This window comes from Sus scrofa, chromosome 12 (assembly GCF_000003025.6).
Source record: "Sus scrofa isolate TJ Tabasco breed Duroc chromosome 12, Sscrofa11.1, whole genome shotgun sequence".
NCBI classification, from domain to species: Eukaryota; Metazoa; Chordata; class Mammalia; order Artiodactyla; family Suidae; genus Sus; species Sus scrofa.
In genome coordinates, this window is record NC_010454.4 from 12636945 (window position 1) to 12650216 (window position 13272).

Sequence of the window (13272 nt, forward strand, 5' to 3'; positions counted from 1 at the left end):
CTTTATCTTTCCGTTATAAGTTACTGCCTGGGACTTTTGCTCTCAACATGGCTTCTAATGAACAGGCCTACAGCCACAGGAAGAATAAAAATGGGTGAAATCTGTGCTGATCTCAAGAGATCTTTGTGTGGTCTTTAAAAAAGACATTTGTATAACATATATATAATTTCTCTCTTTTTTGTGAAAATGAAATACAGAAAAATTGATGAATAGGGCATGGTTTCTATGAAAAGTATCAATTCTTTAAAAAATTAATCAATTTTCCTTATTATTTTTGACCAAGACTATATAAGACAAAAATTTGGTACATTTTAAAACCTATCATTGTGAGAAAAGCCTTTGAAGCTTAACATTCCAGTTTAGACAAATTTATTTTTATACCAAAATAGTGTAAAATACCAAAATTAAAAAGACACTATTACAATGTGGAAAGTAGAGCATGTAGAAAAGGACTCAACCATGATTTTAGCATTTAAAAAATAATTGAAATTATCATTTGAATATTTCTGCCTGATTTTCAAGGTTAAGGATAATTGAGCCAGAGGGTGTAAACATTTTTTATGACTCTTGGTAGATGCTACCAAAATCCTTTTGGCTACATCAATTTATAATGCCACTAGCAATATATGGAAATACCAATTTTATTAAACTTTTGCCAAATTTAGATGGAATATCACTATTAGTTATAATTTGCATTTTTATTAACCAAGGCTAAAAATGTCTCTACATGGTTGTTGAGTCAGTTTCTTTCTTATGTGTTTCATTCCTTTGCCAGGTCATTTACTGGGGCATGATTTTCTAATAATTTGTGTTATTTAATTTATTTCTATGTTAATTATATTTATTTGTCATAAATGTATTAATTTAACAAAGGGAATCCCTCTCTGTCTACCATATTTGCTACAAATATTATTTCATTGTTTCCTTTAACTTAAAATAATTTTCATTTAGTCAAATGTTAATTTCCCTCAGTGATTTTTACTTATTTGCATCCAACTTTAAAAAGCCAGAGTTGTGCCAAAACACTCACAAAAATAAATGCAAATGAAGCACTGAAGTTTCCTGGCTACACTTGGTTATAAATTTGTCATCCACATGGTTATCATCAAAATGAAAATAGGATTTTTAAAACTCTCAGAGAACTTTCCAACCCCTTATACACACTCCCCCATAACACAATAGCTTCTGATGAGTATTGGTGTCCCAGAAAGAGTTTTAAACTGGTTGGTTTTCCTCTCTCTCCTGTTTCTTCATTAGCTTACATGGAGTAACTGACATTTTTCTTGTTTTTATTAGTGCTTCTAATATTGCTTTTAATCCAAAAATTGCCTCCATTATACACTATAGCTTATTAACAAGCAACGTTTCTTGCCCTCACTGAATCTTCTCATTTATATTTGATGAATTATTGCCGCACTTTCCCTCTTACCCCCCTCCCTACTTGCGGGCTCCCCTTCCTATACACGTTTCTATGCCTGGTTTCTAAAGCTAGTTTCCCAAGAAATTTTCATTCCAGTACTAAAGTTCTAGAAAAGTCTTTCATGGCTCTTTAAAGAAAGTGTATTTCAGCGGAAAGATAGGTTTTTAAATTGGCATATGTTAGGATGGCTTCCAGGGCCACCACCCATGTATCAGAAATTAGATACCTCATTCTTATGCCATTAAAAAAAAAGATTCTGATAAAATCATTCTATTGCATTGGCTTTTGGAGTTAGAAAATCTGAGGTTATCCATACATTGGTACCTTTGAAAATAATCTGCTAGTGCTCTTTCTTCTATCTCTTTTCATCTCTGGGGTAATTTTACACTATTCATAAATAGCTTGAATAGATTTTGCATTTCATTAATTCAAATTGATTACCCAATTAAAATACTAGATACAATACAAATGTTCTATGTTCTAGTCTTAACAGTCATAACTTTCATGTTTTATTGTGCAAGTAATGCATGACACACGCTTTTGTGAAATTTTAAGTTAAAAATTTTATTTAAAGCATACAGTAAAGTTTATCATACTCTAACCTATAATTTCATGCCCCTTCTATAGACATGTGTAATCTTCTAGGATTTTATTTTATCTTATTTTTAATTAATTTATTTTTTTTGGTCTTTGCTATTTCTTTGGGCCGCTCCCGCGGCATATGGAGGTTCCCAGGCTAGGGGTCTAATCGGAGCTGTAGCCACTGGCCTATGCCAGAGCCACAGCAATGTGGGATCCAAGCCGCATCTGCAACCTACACCACAGCTCACGGCAACGCCGGATCGTTAACCCACTGAGCAAGGGCAGGGATCGAACCTGCAACCTCATGGTTCCTAGTCAGATTCGTTAACCACTGCGCCACGATGGGGACTCCATCTTCTAGGATTTTAAAGCTAATCTTACATATCTAGCTTATGATACTGACACATAATTTTAATTTACATAAAGAGAATCATAACATAAAAATTGCTCTGTGGGAGTTCTCTTGGTGGGGTAGCAGGTTAAGGACCTGGCATTGTCACTGCTGTGACGTGGGTTTGATCCCTGGCCCAGGAATTCCTCTATGCTAGCTGGCACGGCCAAAAAAAAAAAAAAAAAAAAAAAAAATCTCTCTGTGATGTGCTTTATTTCCCCCTTAACATTATATCTTAGAAATCTGTGTATGTTGGCTCCTACAGATTTACATCATTCTTTTAAAAAAATTTTTATTATAGTTGATTTACATTATTCTGTCAATTTCTGTTGTACTGCAAAGTGCCTCAGTTATACATATATATATACATATATATATATACACATATATATATATATATATACATTCCTTTTCATATTATCTTCTACCATGTTCTATCACAAGTGATTGGATATAGTTCCTTTTACTATACAGCAGGACCTCACTGCTTATCCATTCTAAATGTAATAGTTTGCATCTACTAAGTACATAGTATTCCATGGTATAGATTTAAATTAATTTATTTAATCATTGGTTTTATTTACAACTTTTTTCACTATTCCAAATAATCCTCCATGAACGTATATCTCCTTGCACGTGTGAAAATATTTCTACAGGAATGGTAGATAAAGTACACATTTATAAGGGATTAATAAAATAATGAAAAAAATTCTTCAGGTTTTCAGATAAAAAGGCTCAAATACTGCCTAGGAAAAAACTGTGAGTGACTAAGCTAATCAATGTTTTTCTAGATGTTAAGGAAGCAAGGCAAGCAAATTAGATAAACAAGTAAAAACATTAAATATTCTGAATATTAGATTAGATAAACATTAGATAAACATTAAATATTAGATAAACAAGTAAAAACATTAAATATTCTGAGAATCAGCAGGAACACATTTTTTAAAGATGAAAATAAAAGCTTTTCCTTCTTAATAAAGAAGAGGCAGAGTTCGGAGAACACAACCTAAACTCCGGATGCTGCCTGCATGTCCTGGTCCCAGCATAACCCCCCTCAGCTCCTATGGATGGAACCTTCCTCTCACTCCTACAAACCAGCCTTAGTGTAGTTTTTGTTCCTAAGCACTTTCAGCTTGCTTCCACATCAGGATCTTTGAACTTGCTATTCCTCCAGCCTGGAATGCTTTTCCTCCGGAGACTTCACGGCTGGCCCCTCCCACCCCCATTTCCAGGATTCTCAGGCCAAGGTCCCTGCCCACCTGCCATGCTGGTCATCCCCACCTTCCACCCAGGAAGGCCTATAGACACACCCTCTTTTCTTGTTCACAACTTACTCTTCGAAATTCTGTCATTTTTTATTTATGGGTTGGCTGCCCACCAAAATCCAAGCTCCGTGAGGAAAGGAAGCTTGTTGGCCCTGCTTACTGCTCTGCCCAGGAATGGTGACAGTATCTGGCCCAGGGTAGGTACCCCAAACTTATTTCTTAAATAAATAACTTAAACTCGCACTCTGAAGGGCAGAGAAAGACTCAAGAATCACGATTAAACATTGTTTAACATACTGTCAGAATACACTTCAGTGAAGAGTTAAAATTCTCTGTTCCTAGATTCTGCTGAAACAAATATGATTTAAAATATTTCAACTATGTTGGTAATACGGTTCTTATAAATATTATCATTGTGCAGATAACAACATATATTGTGTGATAGAGGAGTTCCCGTCATGGCGCAGCGGTCAACGAATCCGACTCGGAACCATGAGGTTGCGGGTTCGATCCCTGCCCTTGCTCAGTGGGTTAACGATCCGGCGTTGCCCTGAGCTGTGGTGTAGGTTGCAGACGCGGCTCGGATCCTGCGTTGCTGTGGCTCTGGCGTAGGCCGGTGGCTACAGCTCCGATTCAACCCCTAGCCTGGGAATCTTCATATGCCGTGGGAGTGGCCCAAGAAATGGCAAAAGACAAAAAAAAAAAAAAAAAAAAAAAAAAAAAAAAAATATATATATATATATATATATAGTGTGATAGAAAGCGATATTTAGGAGAGAGACTATTATGTACACTGAGAATCAAACGGCATCATCAGAATGAAGAACCAACCTGCTGCTCATATCGCTGCTTGACATCTTCCAGCTGCCACAGAAATTCCTTCGATTGTTTCTCACGAAGAGACTTGGATCTAGTTAGATCTGCTTCCACTTTTTCCATCTACAAAATTTAAAAACTAAGTATTAACTTTTTAAATAACAAATTGTACTCCGTATTTTCTCATTTATCCATTCATTAAAATGACAGATTTCAACACTTCACCAATCAAAATGCTGACTTTAAAGACGGTAAAATGATGAAAGATATGTCAATTTATTTTGATAGGTTTTAATAGTTTTAAGTCAGAGAAATTATAGTTGGTATATAATTGACTAAATTCCAATGTAACAGTAACATCATGATGGAAATAAATTTTGAACCTCCAAATACTCATTCAACAAGATTTTATTAAGGCCTTGCTGTGTGCCCAATGGGAGAAAATAGTTGCAATCCATATATCTGAAAAGGGACTTGCATCTAGAACATGTGAGGAACTTTTCCGACTCAGTAATAAAAGGCAATCAAGCCCAATTTTATGTTGGGCAAAGGAACTGGAAAGACATGTCTCTGAAGAAGACACACAAATGGCCAACAAGCACATGAAAAGATGCCCAACATCACTTTCATGCGGCGATTTCAAATTAAAACAGCGAAATACCACGTCACACCCGCTAGGTTGGCTACAATCAAAAAGACAGAAGAGAACAGGCATTGGTGAAGAGGTGCAGAAGTCGGAACCCGCACATACTGCTGGTGGGAATGTAAAATGACGTCGCCACTTTTAAGTTCCCCAGAAGATGAAACACAGAGATTAATCATATGAACCCACATGAATTCCATCCCTAGGTAAGAAATGAAAACATACAGCCATACTAAAAACTTCTATACACACATTCATAGCAGCATTATTCATAATTACCAGAAAGAGGACACATCCAAAATGTCCATCAATTGATGAACAGATACACAAAATGTGGCATATTCATACAATAAAATATTATTCGGCCATAAAAAAGAATGAAGCACTAATACATGTTACAATATGGATAAACCTGGCGACAGCATTTTAAATGAAAGAAGGCAGTCAGAAAAGACCATGTATTGTATTATTCCATTGATATTAAATTTTCAGAATAGTGAAACCCGTAGAAACAGAAAGTAGATTAGTGACTGCCTGGGGTGAACTGGGGGTGGGAGGTTACTAAAGGGGATGGGGTTTCTTTGGGGGTGATGGAAATCTTCTAGAATTGATTGTGATGACGGCTGCACAACTCTGTGAATAAATATTGTTTAAAACCCATTGAATTGTACACTTACAATGACTGACTTGTTGGTATGTGAATTATACCTCAATAAAGCTGTTACTAATAAAAAAAAAAAAGTCAAAATCAAATCTATGAAGCTTTCCGTGATCCAATCCCAGTACCTCTCTCAGCTCATCTCTACTGCTCTGCACTCCACCATCACCACCACGCCAGCCCACCTGCCTCCTAGGCCTAAAACATGCCAGAAAGGCTCCCATCTTGGGGTCTAGAAACTTCCCCACAGACACTCACATGGCTTCCTTCTCAAAGGCTTAAAGTTCTGCCTCAATGTTGCCTTTGCTCTGAGGCTTCCCTGACCACCCTATTTTAACGGGCAGCCCATACCCCCAGTGCCCTCTTCCTTGCTTTACTGTTTCTTTTTTTTTTTTTTTTAAACCACAGGACATATCATCAAGCGTACTATGTCATTTGCCTACTCATTAGGGCTGTTTCTAACTCCGTCTCCCCCAGTGGAGTGTGACCCCACATTCGCTCAGGTATCCCAACCATTTTTTTTTTTAGGACACTGCCTGGCACATAGAGGGACTCAATAAACAAGGATTATTTAGAAAAAAACGAAACCACCCCCCAAAAAAAAGATACATTGTACCACATGATTTGAAATGTGCTGAATGAACAATTTTCAATATTTAATCAAGCCAAATTCTTTTTTATTCAAGTACAATTGATTTATAATGTTGTGCCAATTTCTGCTATACAGCAAAGTGACCCAGTTATACATATAGATACATTCCCTTTCTTGTATTATCTTCCATCATGATCTACCCAGGAGACTGGATCTAGTTCCCCGTGCTGTACAGGAGGACCTCACTGCTTATCCATTCTCACTGTAATAGTCTGCATCTGGGAACCCCAGACTCCCAGTCCATCCCACTCCCTCCTCCCTCCCCCTTGGCAACCCAAATTCTTTATAACACATGGAAATGTACCTCCGAATATCCAAATAAATATGTAAAATAAATAAAATAGTATTGACTCTAATGTCTCATTGCTTAGAAAATTAGATGATACATTATTTTCCTTGCTTTTATCAGATGCTCTTTTATGTGGGACAGGAAGGAGATATTCTTACATAGACTCATGAAAAAGCTATTCAGCTTAGAAACATGAAAATGGCACCTTTTATTCAAAGTGGTGCAGGATTTAATTTGTCTTTCTACCCCTAGTTTCATTTTGGAAAATGTTTTTTCTGCCGCAATTGTCAGTTTATGTTACAACCATCCTATCACTGGCCACTACCTATTAATCATTATTCTGCTTTATGCTGAGATACTGCTTTTCAGCTTGTACACATGACCTCTCTCGGGTTACCTTTTGGTAGGTGGTAAGATGAGATAAAACATGGAGTATTAGGGAAATAAACTGCGAAAATGCTCCCTTCAGTTTTTCATGTTAAATGTGGACGGGGAAAATCACTCAAATGCCTTTATTCAGACACAATTAAACTCCACGGTTTGATGAGCAAAGCTGTTCAGTGAGAAGCTGCCAGTTTCCCTGGACAAGAACAAAATGCATTTCCCCAGCCATGACTATTATTTAACAACGACCTTGTAGTGTCTGGTTCTTACCTAAGTCTGGACTACAGAGATCATGAGATGATATTTAGCAGCTATATATTTCTTTGTAAAAACCAAAGACTGCAACCTTCATAATACCAAGTCATCAGCTTCCAGAGGCAGTCATCAGAGCTCTAAGGTGACCAATCCACAGGTCATCAGTCAAGAATAAACGTGCTGAGGAATTATTAAAGGAAGCACAGTTGAGCCCATGCTGTTTTCTCTCATCTTTCACTCCAGATGTGGGTGGAAGCCTTCAATGCTTTTCACATCAGACCTCTACCCGAAGGCCCCTTGATTCATTCGTCTTTGGCAAGTACATGCCAATCCCCTTGGCATTCCCCCAACAGGCCAGGGCTATTCCTGATCAGCCTTTGCGCATCATGCTATCTGGAGGAATCCTCCATATCTCCCCTCATCTAAACAGTCAATCTTCAAGGTCGACTCAAGCCTCCTCTCCTCTCTGAGGTGTTCTTTGATCCACCAACAGACATAAACATCTTCCTTTTCTCTGCAGTCCAGGACCTAACATCTTTCTTTTCCCAGCACATTGCTTTTTTTCTCCATAGGATAAGGGTTTTAAATATGTGGGCTTTGTTTATTCATCTACATCATGAGCTCCCAGATAAAAGAGACTATGACATATAACTAGTTTACTGTATCTTAATTATTAACTAATTGCCATAGTATGCAGAATAAGTATGTTATTAAATTCTTAAGAGTGAATTGAGGGTAGGTAGAAGCAAAGGAGAAAAAGAAAAAAGAAGGTAAACCAAAGGGGAAAGACCTGATTTATTTAGTACTTTAAAGACAGATCTTTATATGAAATTGATTTTTGGTTCTTATTCTATTTCAGCACAGAAAGAATACTAAAAATAAATAATAAATATGAAAATATTTTAAATGAGCTTTGTGTATACTCAAGATTGTAAAAATATAGAATATCTTCCTTCAAAAAATAGAATCATTGGAGTTATCTGGTGGCTCAGCAGGTTAAGGATCTGTCGTTGTCACTTCCGTGGCATGAGTTCAATCCCTGACCTGGTAGCTTTCTGATGCCATGAGCATGGTCAAAAGGTAGAATTATCTTATACAATCAAAATAGGAGTTCTCGTCCCCATCGTGGCTCAGTGGTTAATGAACCTGACTAGTACCTTATGAGGACTCGGGTTCAATCACTGATCTCACTCAGTGGGTTAAGGATCCAGTGTTGCCATGAGCTGTGGTGTAGGTTGCAGACATAGCTCGGATCTGGCGTTGCTGTGGCTGTGGCATAGGCTGGCAGCTGCAGCTCCAATTCAACGCCTGGAAACCTACATATGCTGTGGGTATGGCCCTAAAAAGACAAAAAAAAAAAAGGAAACAATTTAAAACAGGTGAAAAGACCTTTCATAGCTAAACAATAAGAAAAATTCAAAGTAAATAATAACTACTATAAGAAAATGTTATTTTATACTGACCGAAAATGCAAGACCCCATTCCATTCTCCTTCCACAATCTAACAAGAAAAAAAAATTTTTTAACGTCTTATAAAATACTTGAAGTTTGTGTAGAAACACAGGGTTCTCAGTTGCCATAGATACGAAAGATTCTGCTTGATCAAACATCATTCCATATTCCATTTAACTTCAAGGAAAAAAAAAAAAACCAAAAAACCAAAAAACCTCTCCTTTATTGTTTAATTCTGGCTTCCAAAAAACCTAACAGTACAACTGGGTGATCAAATTAGGAATACGAAAGGGCATGGGTGTATTTCTGTGAATGTTTAATGTTTACAGGTAATAACGAGAGGTAAACAAGGGCCTTGGATTTTCCTTATATGGGGCCTCAAGCACCACTTTAGCTAGATGTAAGAAAAAACCCAAGTATCCACAGCTTAAGCAACATAAGCCCTTATGTTTTCCTCGTGTAACAAGAAGTTCAGAAACAGTTGCTACGTCGGCAGTTCAAAGACATCAGGGTTAAGGTCTCTGCAATTCAACTTCCCATAATGGTGGCAAAATGGCTTCGGCGGTCCTGAACATCTGGGAAAGGAAGGGCAAAGGGTAAAGGGGGAGGGAACAAGGGCAAAAGGCCCATATTAGCTGAGTTGAAAACCCTTTTAAGGGGCTTTCCTTCAAGTTCCTGTCAATAGCAAATTAATTATGCTGCTTGAATCTCATTCACTAGAACTGCATTAAAAGCCGAACTCCATCTGCAAGGTAAGAGACGGCAGTTTGAAAACTGTGACTAATGTTGTCCTAAATAAAATCCAGGCTCTACTGTACAAGTAAGAAACTCAGAATGGACATTGGACCAACATGTAGCAGTCTCTGTCGAGGATGACCATAGGAAGTCACTGCTCTTTCTCTAGAAAAGTACTCTTGCGATGTTATGTTGGGAGTAATCTGACATGTCTAATTCGTGCCAGACAATTATAGAATCTATTAAAAATATACAATTCAAAATATATTTTGTATTTAATACACACTTATATAAACTATAAGAAACCATCCTTCAAATATTTTTCATATATAGATAGATAGATAATTAGAGAGATAGACAGATATAAATAGCAGAAAGACAGACAAACAATTATTTCTGTGCTTGGTTAAGAGTTGGTAGACATAGACACTACCTAAGAAACTATGTAAGAAAATATCCTTAACAGAGAAAATCAATTAACACAGGCCTAATGCCTATCCTTTTCTTACTGATCTGTAGGAGTTCTTCATCCACTCTGGGTGTAAAACTTTTGTTCAATATCTGAATTGCAATTATCTTCTCTAGCTCTGAGCTCACCCTTATGTTATCTACGGGTCTCTTGATGAACAGAAGTTTTTAATTTTAATGAATTTAATTTTGACAATATTTTGGTTTTTTATGATTTTGTGTTTCCTGTTTAGGACGTCTTTGCCTAGTTCCTACATTTTCTTCGGGGGAGTTTTATTGTTTTACCTGTCACTTTACGTCTACAAGCCTGGGATGCGATAAGGGAGGAGCCTCTCTGTTCCATCTGGCTGTCCAGTGGACACAGCAGCACTTGCTGAACTGATTCGTCTTTCCCTGCTGTACAGCAGACATGAAGCAGACTGACATGAAGCAGACTGATCATTTTATGTGTGAGTCTATTTTTGGTCTCTTTCTTCTAAAACACTGATCGTCTCTGTGCCAAAACCACATTCTGTTAATTACTATCCCTTAATATTAGGCTCAATATCTGGTGGTATATGTTGCCAGTTGTGTTCCTGTTTCAGATGGCCACAGCTCTCCTGAGCCCTCTCTATTTTCACATAGATGTTTTAGAATGAGCCTGCAGTTTCTCTCACTGCCCCACCCCACCCCCTGCAAAAAGCACGGGGTAACATTTTGATTTTAGAACTGTGTTGATTCTATAGATTAATCTTGGGAGAAGTGACATTTTTATAACATTGAGTCTTCAAATTTATACACATGATACCTCCCTCAGTTTGCCTAGGTCCTCTTTGGTTTCTCTTAGTAATGTCTCCTAGTTTACAAAACAAAGGCTTTGCATTTCTTTTGTTAGATTTAGCCTTGAGGTAAGTGAAGCTTTCTGGTACCATGGCATCTTTTGCAAACTTTACTTTCTATTTGTTGGCTGCTAATTTGTAGAAATAAAACTGATTGTATATCTAGTCTTATATTTAGTGACCTTTCTAAATTCATTACCAATAACATTCTAACATGTAAACATCTGAGAAATTCATAGTTATACAAATATGCCATAATTGCAGATAAATGCCTCATCTACTGGGCTACCTCGGATATCCCTCCTCTGTCGTCTCTTAATGACCTATTTCTCCCACTAGTTACACCACCAATTAGAACCACACACTGCTATGCACTGATCCATCACACAAGCCACAAATACGTCTTAATAATCTCTGAATTCCCAGAATCTAAAACGACTGGTATAGAGTAAGTACTCAACTTTTTTATAAATGAATGAAAAAAGAAATCAAGTCTGTTGAATCCTTGACCAGTAAGTCAATAACACAGTTAAGGCATTAAAAAATAGTAATGTCACTATTTTCACAATTAATAACCCTTCAAGTCAGCCAATTAAAGGAAGAGTGATATATTTCCTGATCCAATGTTCTCAGTACATTTTTTTGACTTACATTTCTTCTGCAAAAGAGATCTGTCATTGATGAATATTATTAGGAAAAAGTTTCACTTACTACTCTAGTAAGCATTTAAGGATGAAAGTTAAGATTTCTTTTAATTATTTCTTTTTTTGTTTCGTTTTGTTTTTCAAAGCTAAATACTTGTACATATCCTTTGGATGTTATCATTTGGAACTGATTAATCAGCACAATAGGCGCTATTGAAACATTCAAATATAGTTTCAGAATTTTACCTCTCCTACCTAATCTCATTTAAAGATAAAATTTCAAATATTAAAAGGGTAGACAGATTTCTCCATTATCATCAAAACGCAACTGGGAGAAAATGCGTCTATTTATATTGGATCTTTTATTACCTTAAAACTGGTCTGAAAAACGTATTTAAAATTACATGAACCAGCATGACCCTGGAAGGACAAGGACAAAGGTGTAAGTTGGGAGGAATAGTCTGCATGATGATGCTCTCTTGCTTTAAGTTTGTTATCCATCTACACTTGCAAAGGAACAAATATATTTCGATGGCATTGCTCCTTCCTTACAACTTGAGAAAGTCTTCATTAATCCGACAGCAATAATGAGATGGTGAACAAACATATAATCCCTAAGAGTGTAAGAAACTGCTAATCAGTTTCAACTGTACGAGCCACCAGAAGTAACCTCACTAGTCAACAGCAGTGTTTCTGAATTTTGTTTTTATGGCAAACCAGTGGGTTTTCCAAGTATAAAGCTAGTATCATGTAGCTGATGGCTGCAACGAAAAAGGAATAGAATTCAAAGCCAGATATTTAGCAGCAAATACCACTTAATGAGGATGTATTTTCAAGAAGAGAAAAATTAACTAGAAAAGTCAAATGGTTAGTGGAAGCCCCAGGAGGAAGTAGTTAGCTGACATTCATTCAGTGGGTTTACAAGATGAAAAAGTTTCACTTTAGAGTTGCTGCCAATACTTCAAAAAACATAGCTGTCTCTTTCAGTCATTTATTTATCTCACCAAGAATAGGTAAATATAGAACACTATTTCTTTTAAAAATACAATTATATACATATATACATATACAAAGAAATAATTCTAATAGAGTAATACATTTTCACAATTAAAATATGTATATTTTACACAACTAATTGCTGACAGCTAACGTGTATAATGGATTTTGCCACTGGAGTAAAAATTAGGTTATTTAAGCAACACTAAATGAGATAAAAAGTTCTTCAAAGTGAAAGAAACAGTGTGTAGCAATTTTTAAAAAAAGTTTAAGTCTGTTCCATTTTCTCTCATGGGCCTCATTTTTGAAACAGCAATTCACTTTCAAAAACAAACTCAAAGCTTTTATTTTTTAATTCAAATTCCCATTGTCTGCTATCTGCAGCGGTTTCCAAATGGAAAAAGATGCCCTAAGCTCTGCTGGCTTTTTACACAAAGGATTTCAGTGAGAAGAGAAAAGAGCAGTTCAAAACAACAATAGAAAAAGAAAATATAGACTACAGAAAAAAATCTGCAAACATGAGTCTCCAAATAATGAATCTGCTGATTGATTTTCTTTTAGAATTGGAGCTGTATCAGATTCACACTTTTTAATCAACTGATAATCTGGAATAGAGGATACCTAATTTACCATGTTTTGACATATATATTTAATGTGTTAAATTTGCCACATGAGAATTATTTTATTTGCAAATGAACCTTGCTATATGGTTTCAATTATAAACAGGGTGCCTTAGTATTATAACCATACCAAAGGTGCTTTCTCTGTTTCAGAAACTCAACTGCACATACAACTACTTATGTC

The 13272-nt window shown here is 36.3% G+C and overlaps 1 protein-coding gene across 9 annotated transcripts in view; it reads right to left on the reverse strand.

Moving 5' to 3' along the window:
• CEP112 (centrosomal protein 112) overlaps nucleotides 1-13272 on the reverse strand; it is a 475548-nt gene that overhangs the window by 296662 nt on the left and 165614 nt on the right. For all 9 annotated transcript variants that reach the window (XR_002337057.1, XM_021066730.1, XM_021066727.1 and 6 more), the window contains one exon: nucleotides 4490-4597. Coding sequence is in view for 8 of the 9 variants with exons in the window: in XM_021066730.1 (XP_020922389.1) it covers nucleotides 4490-4597 (108 nt within the window). In the remaining variant the exon portion in view is untranslated. The remainder of the gene's footprint in view (nucleotides 1-4489; nucleotides 4598-13272) is intronic.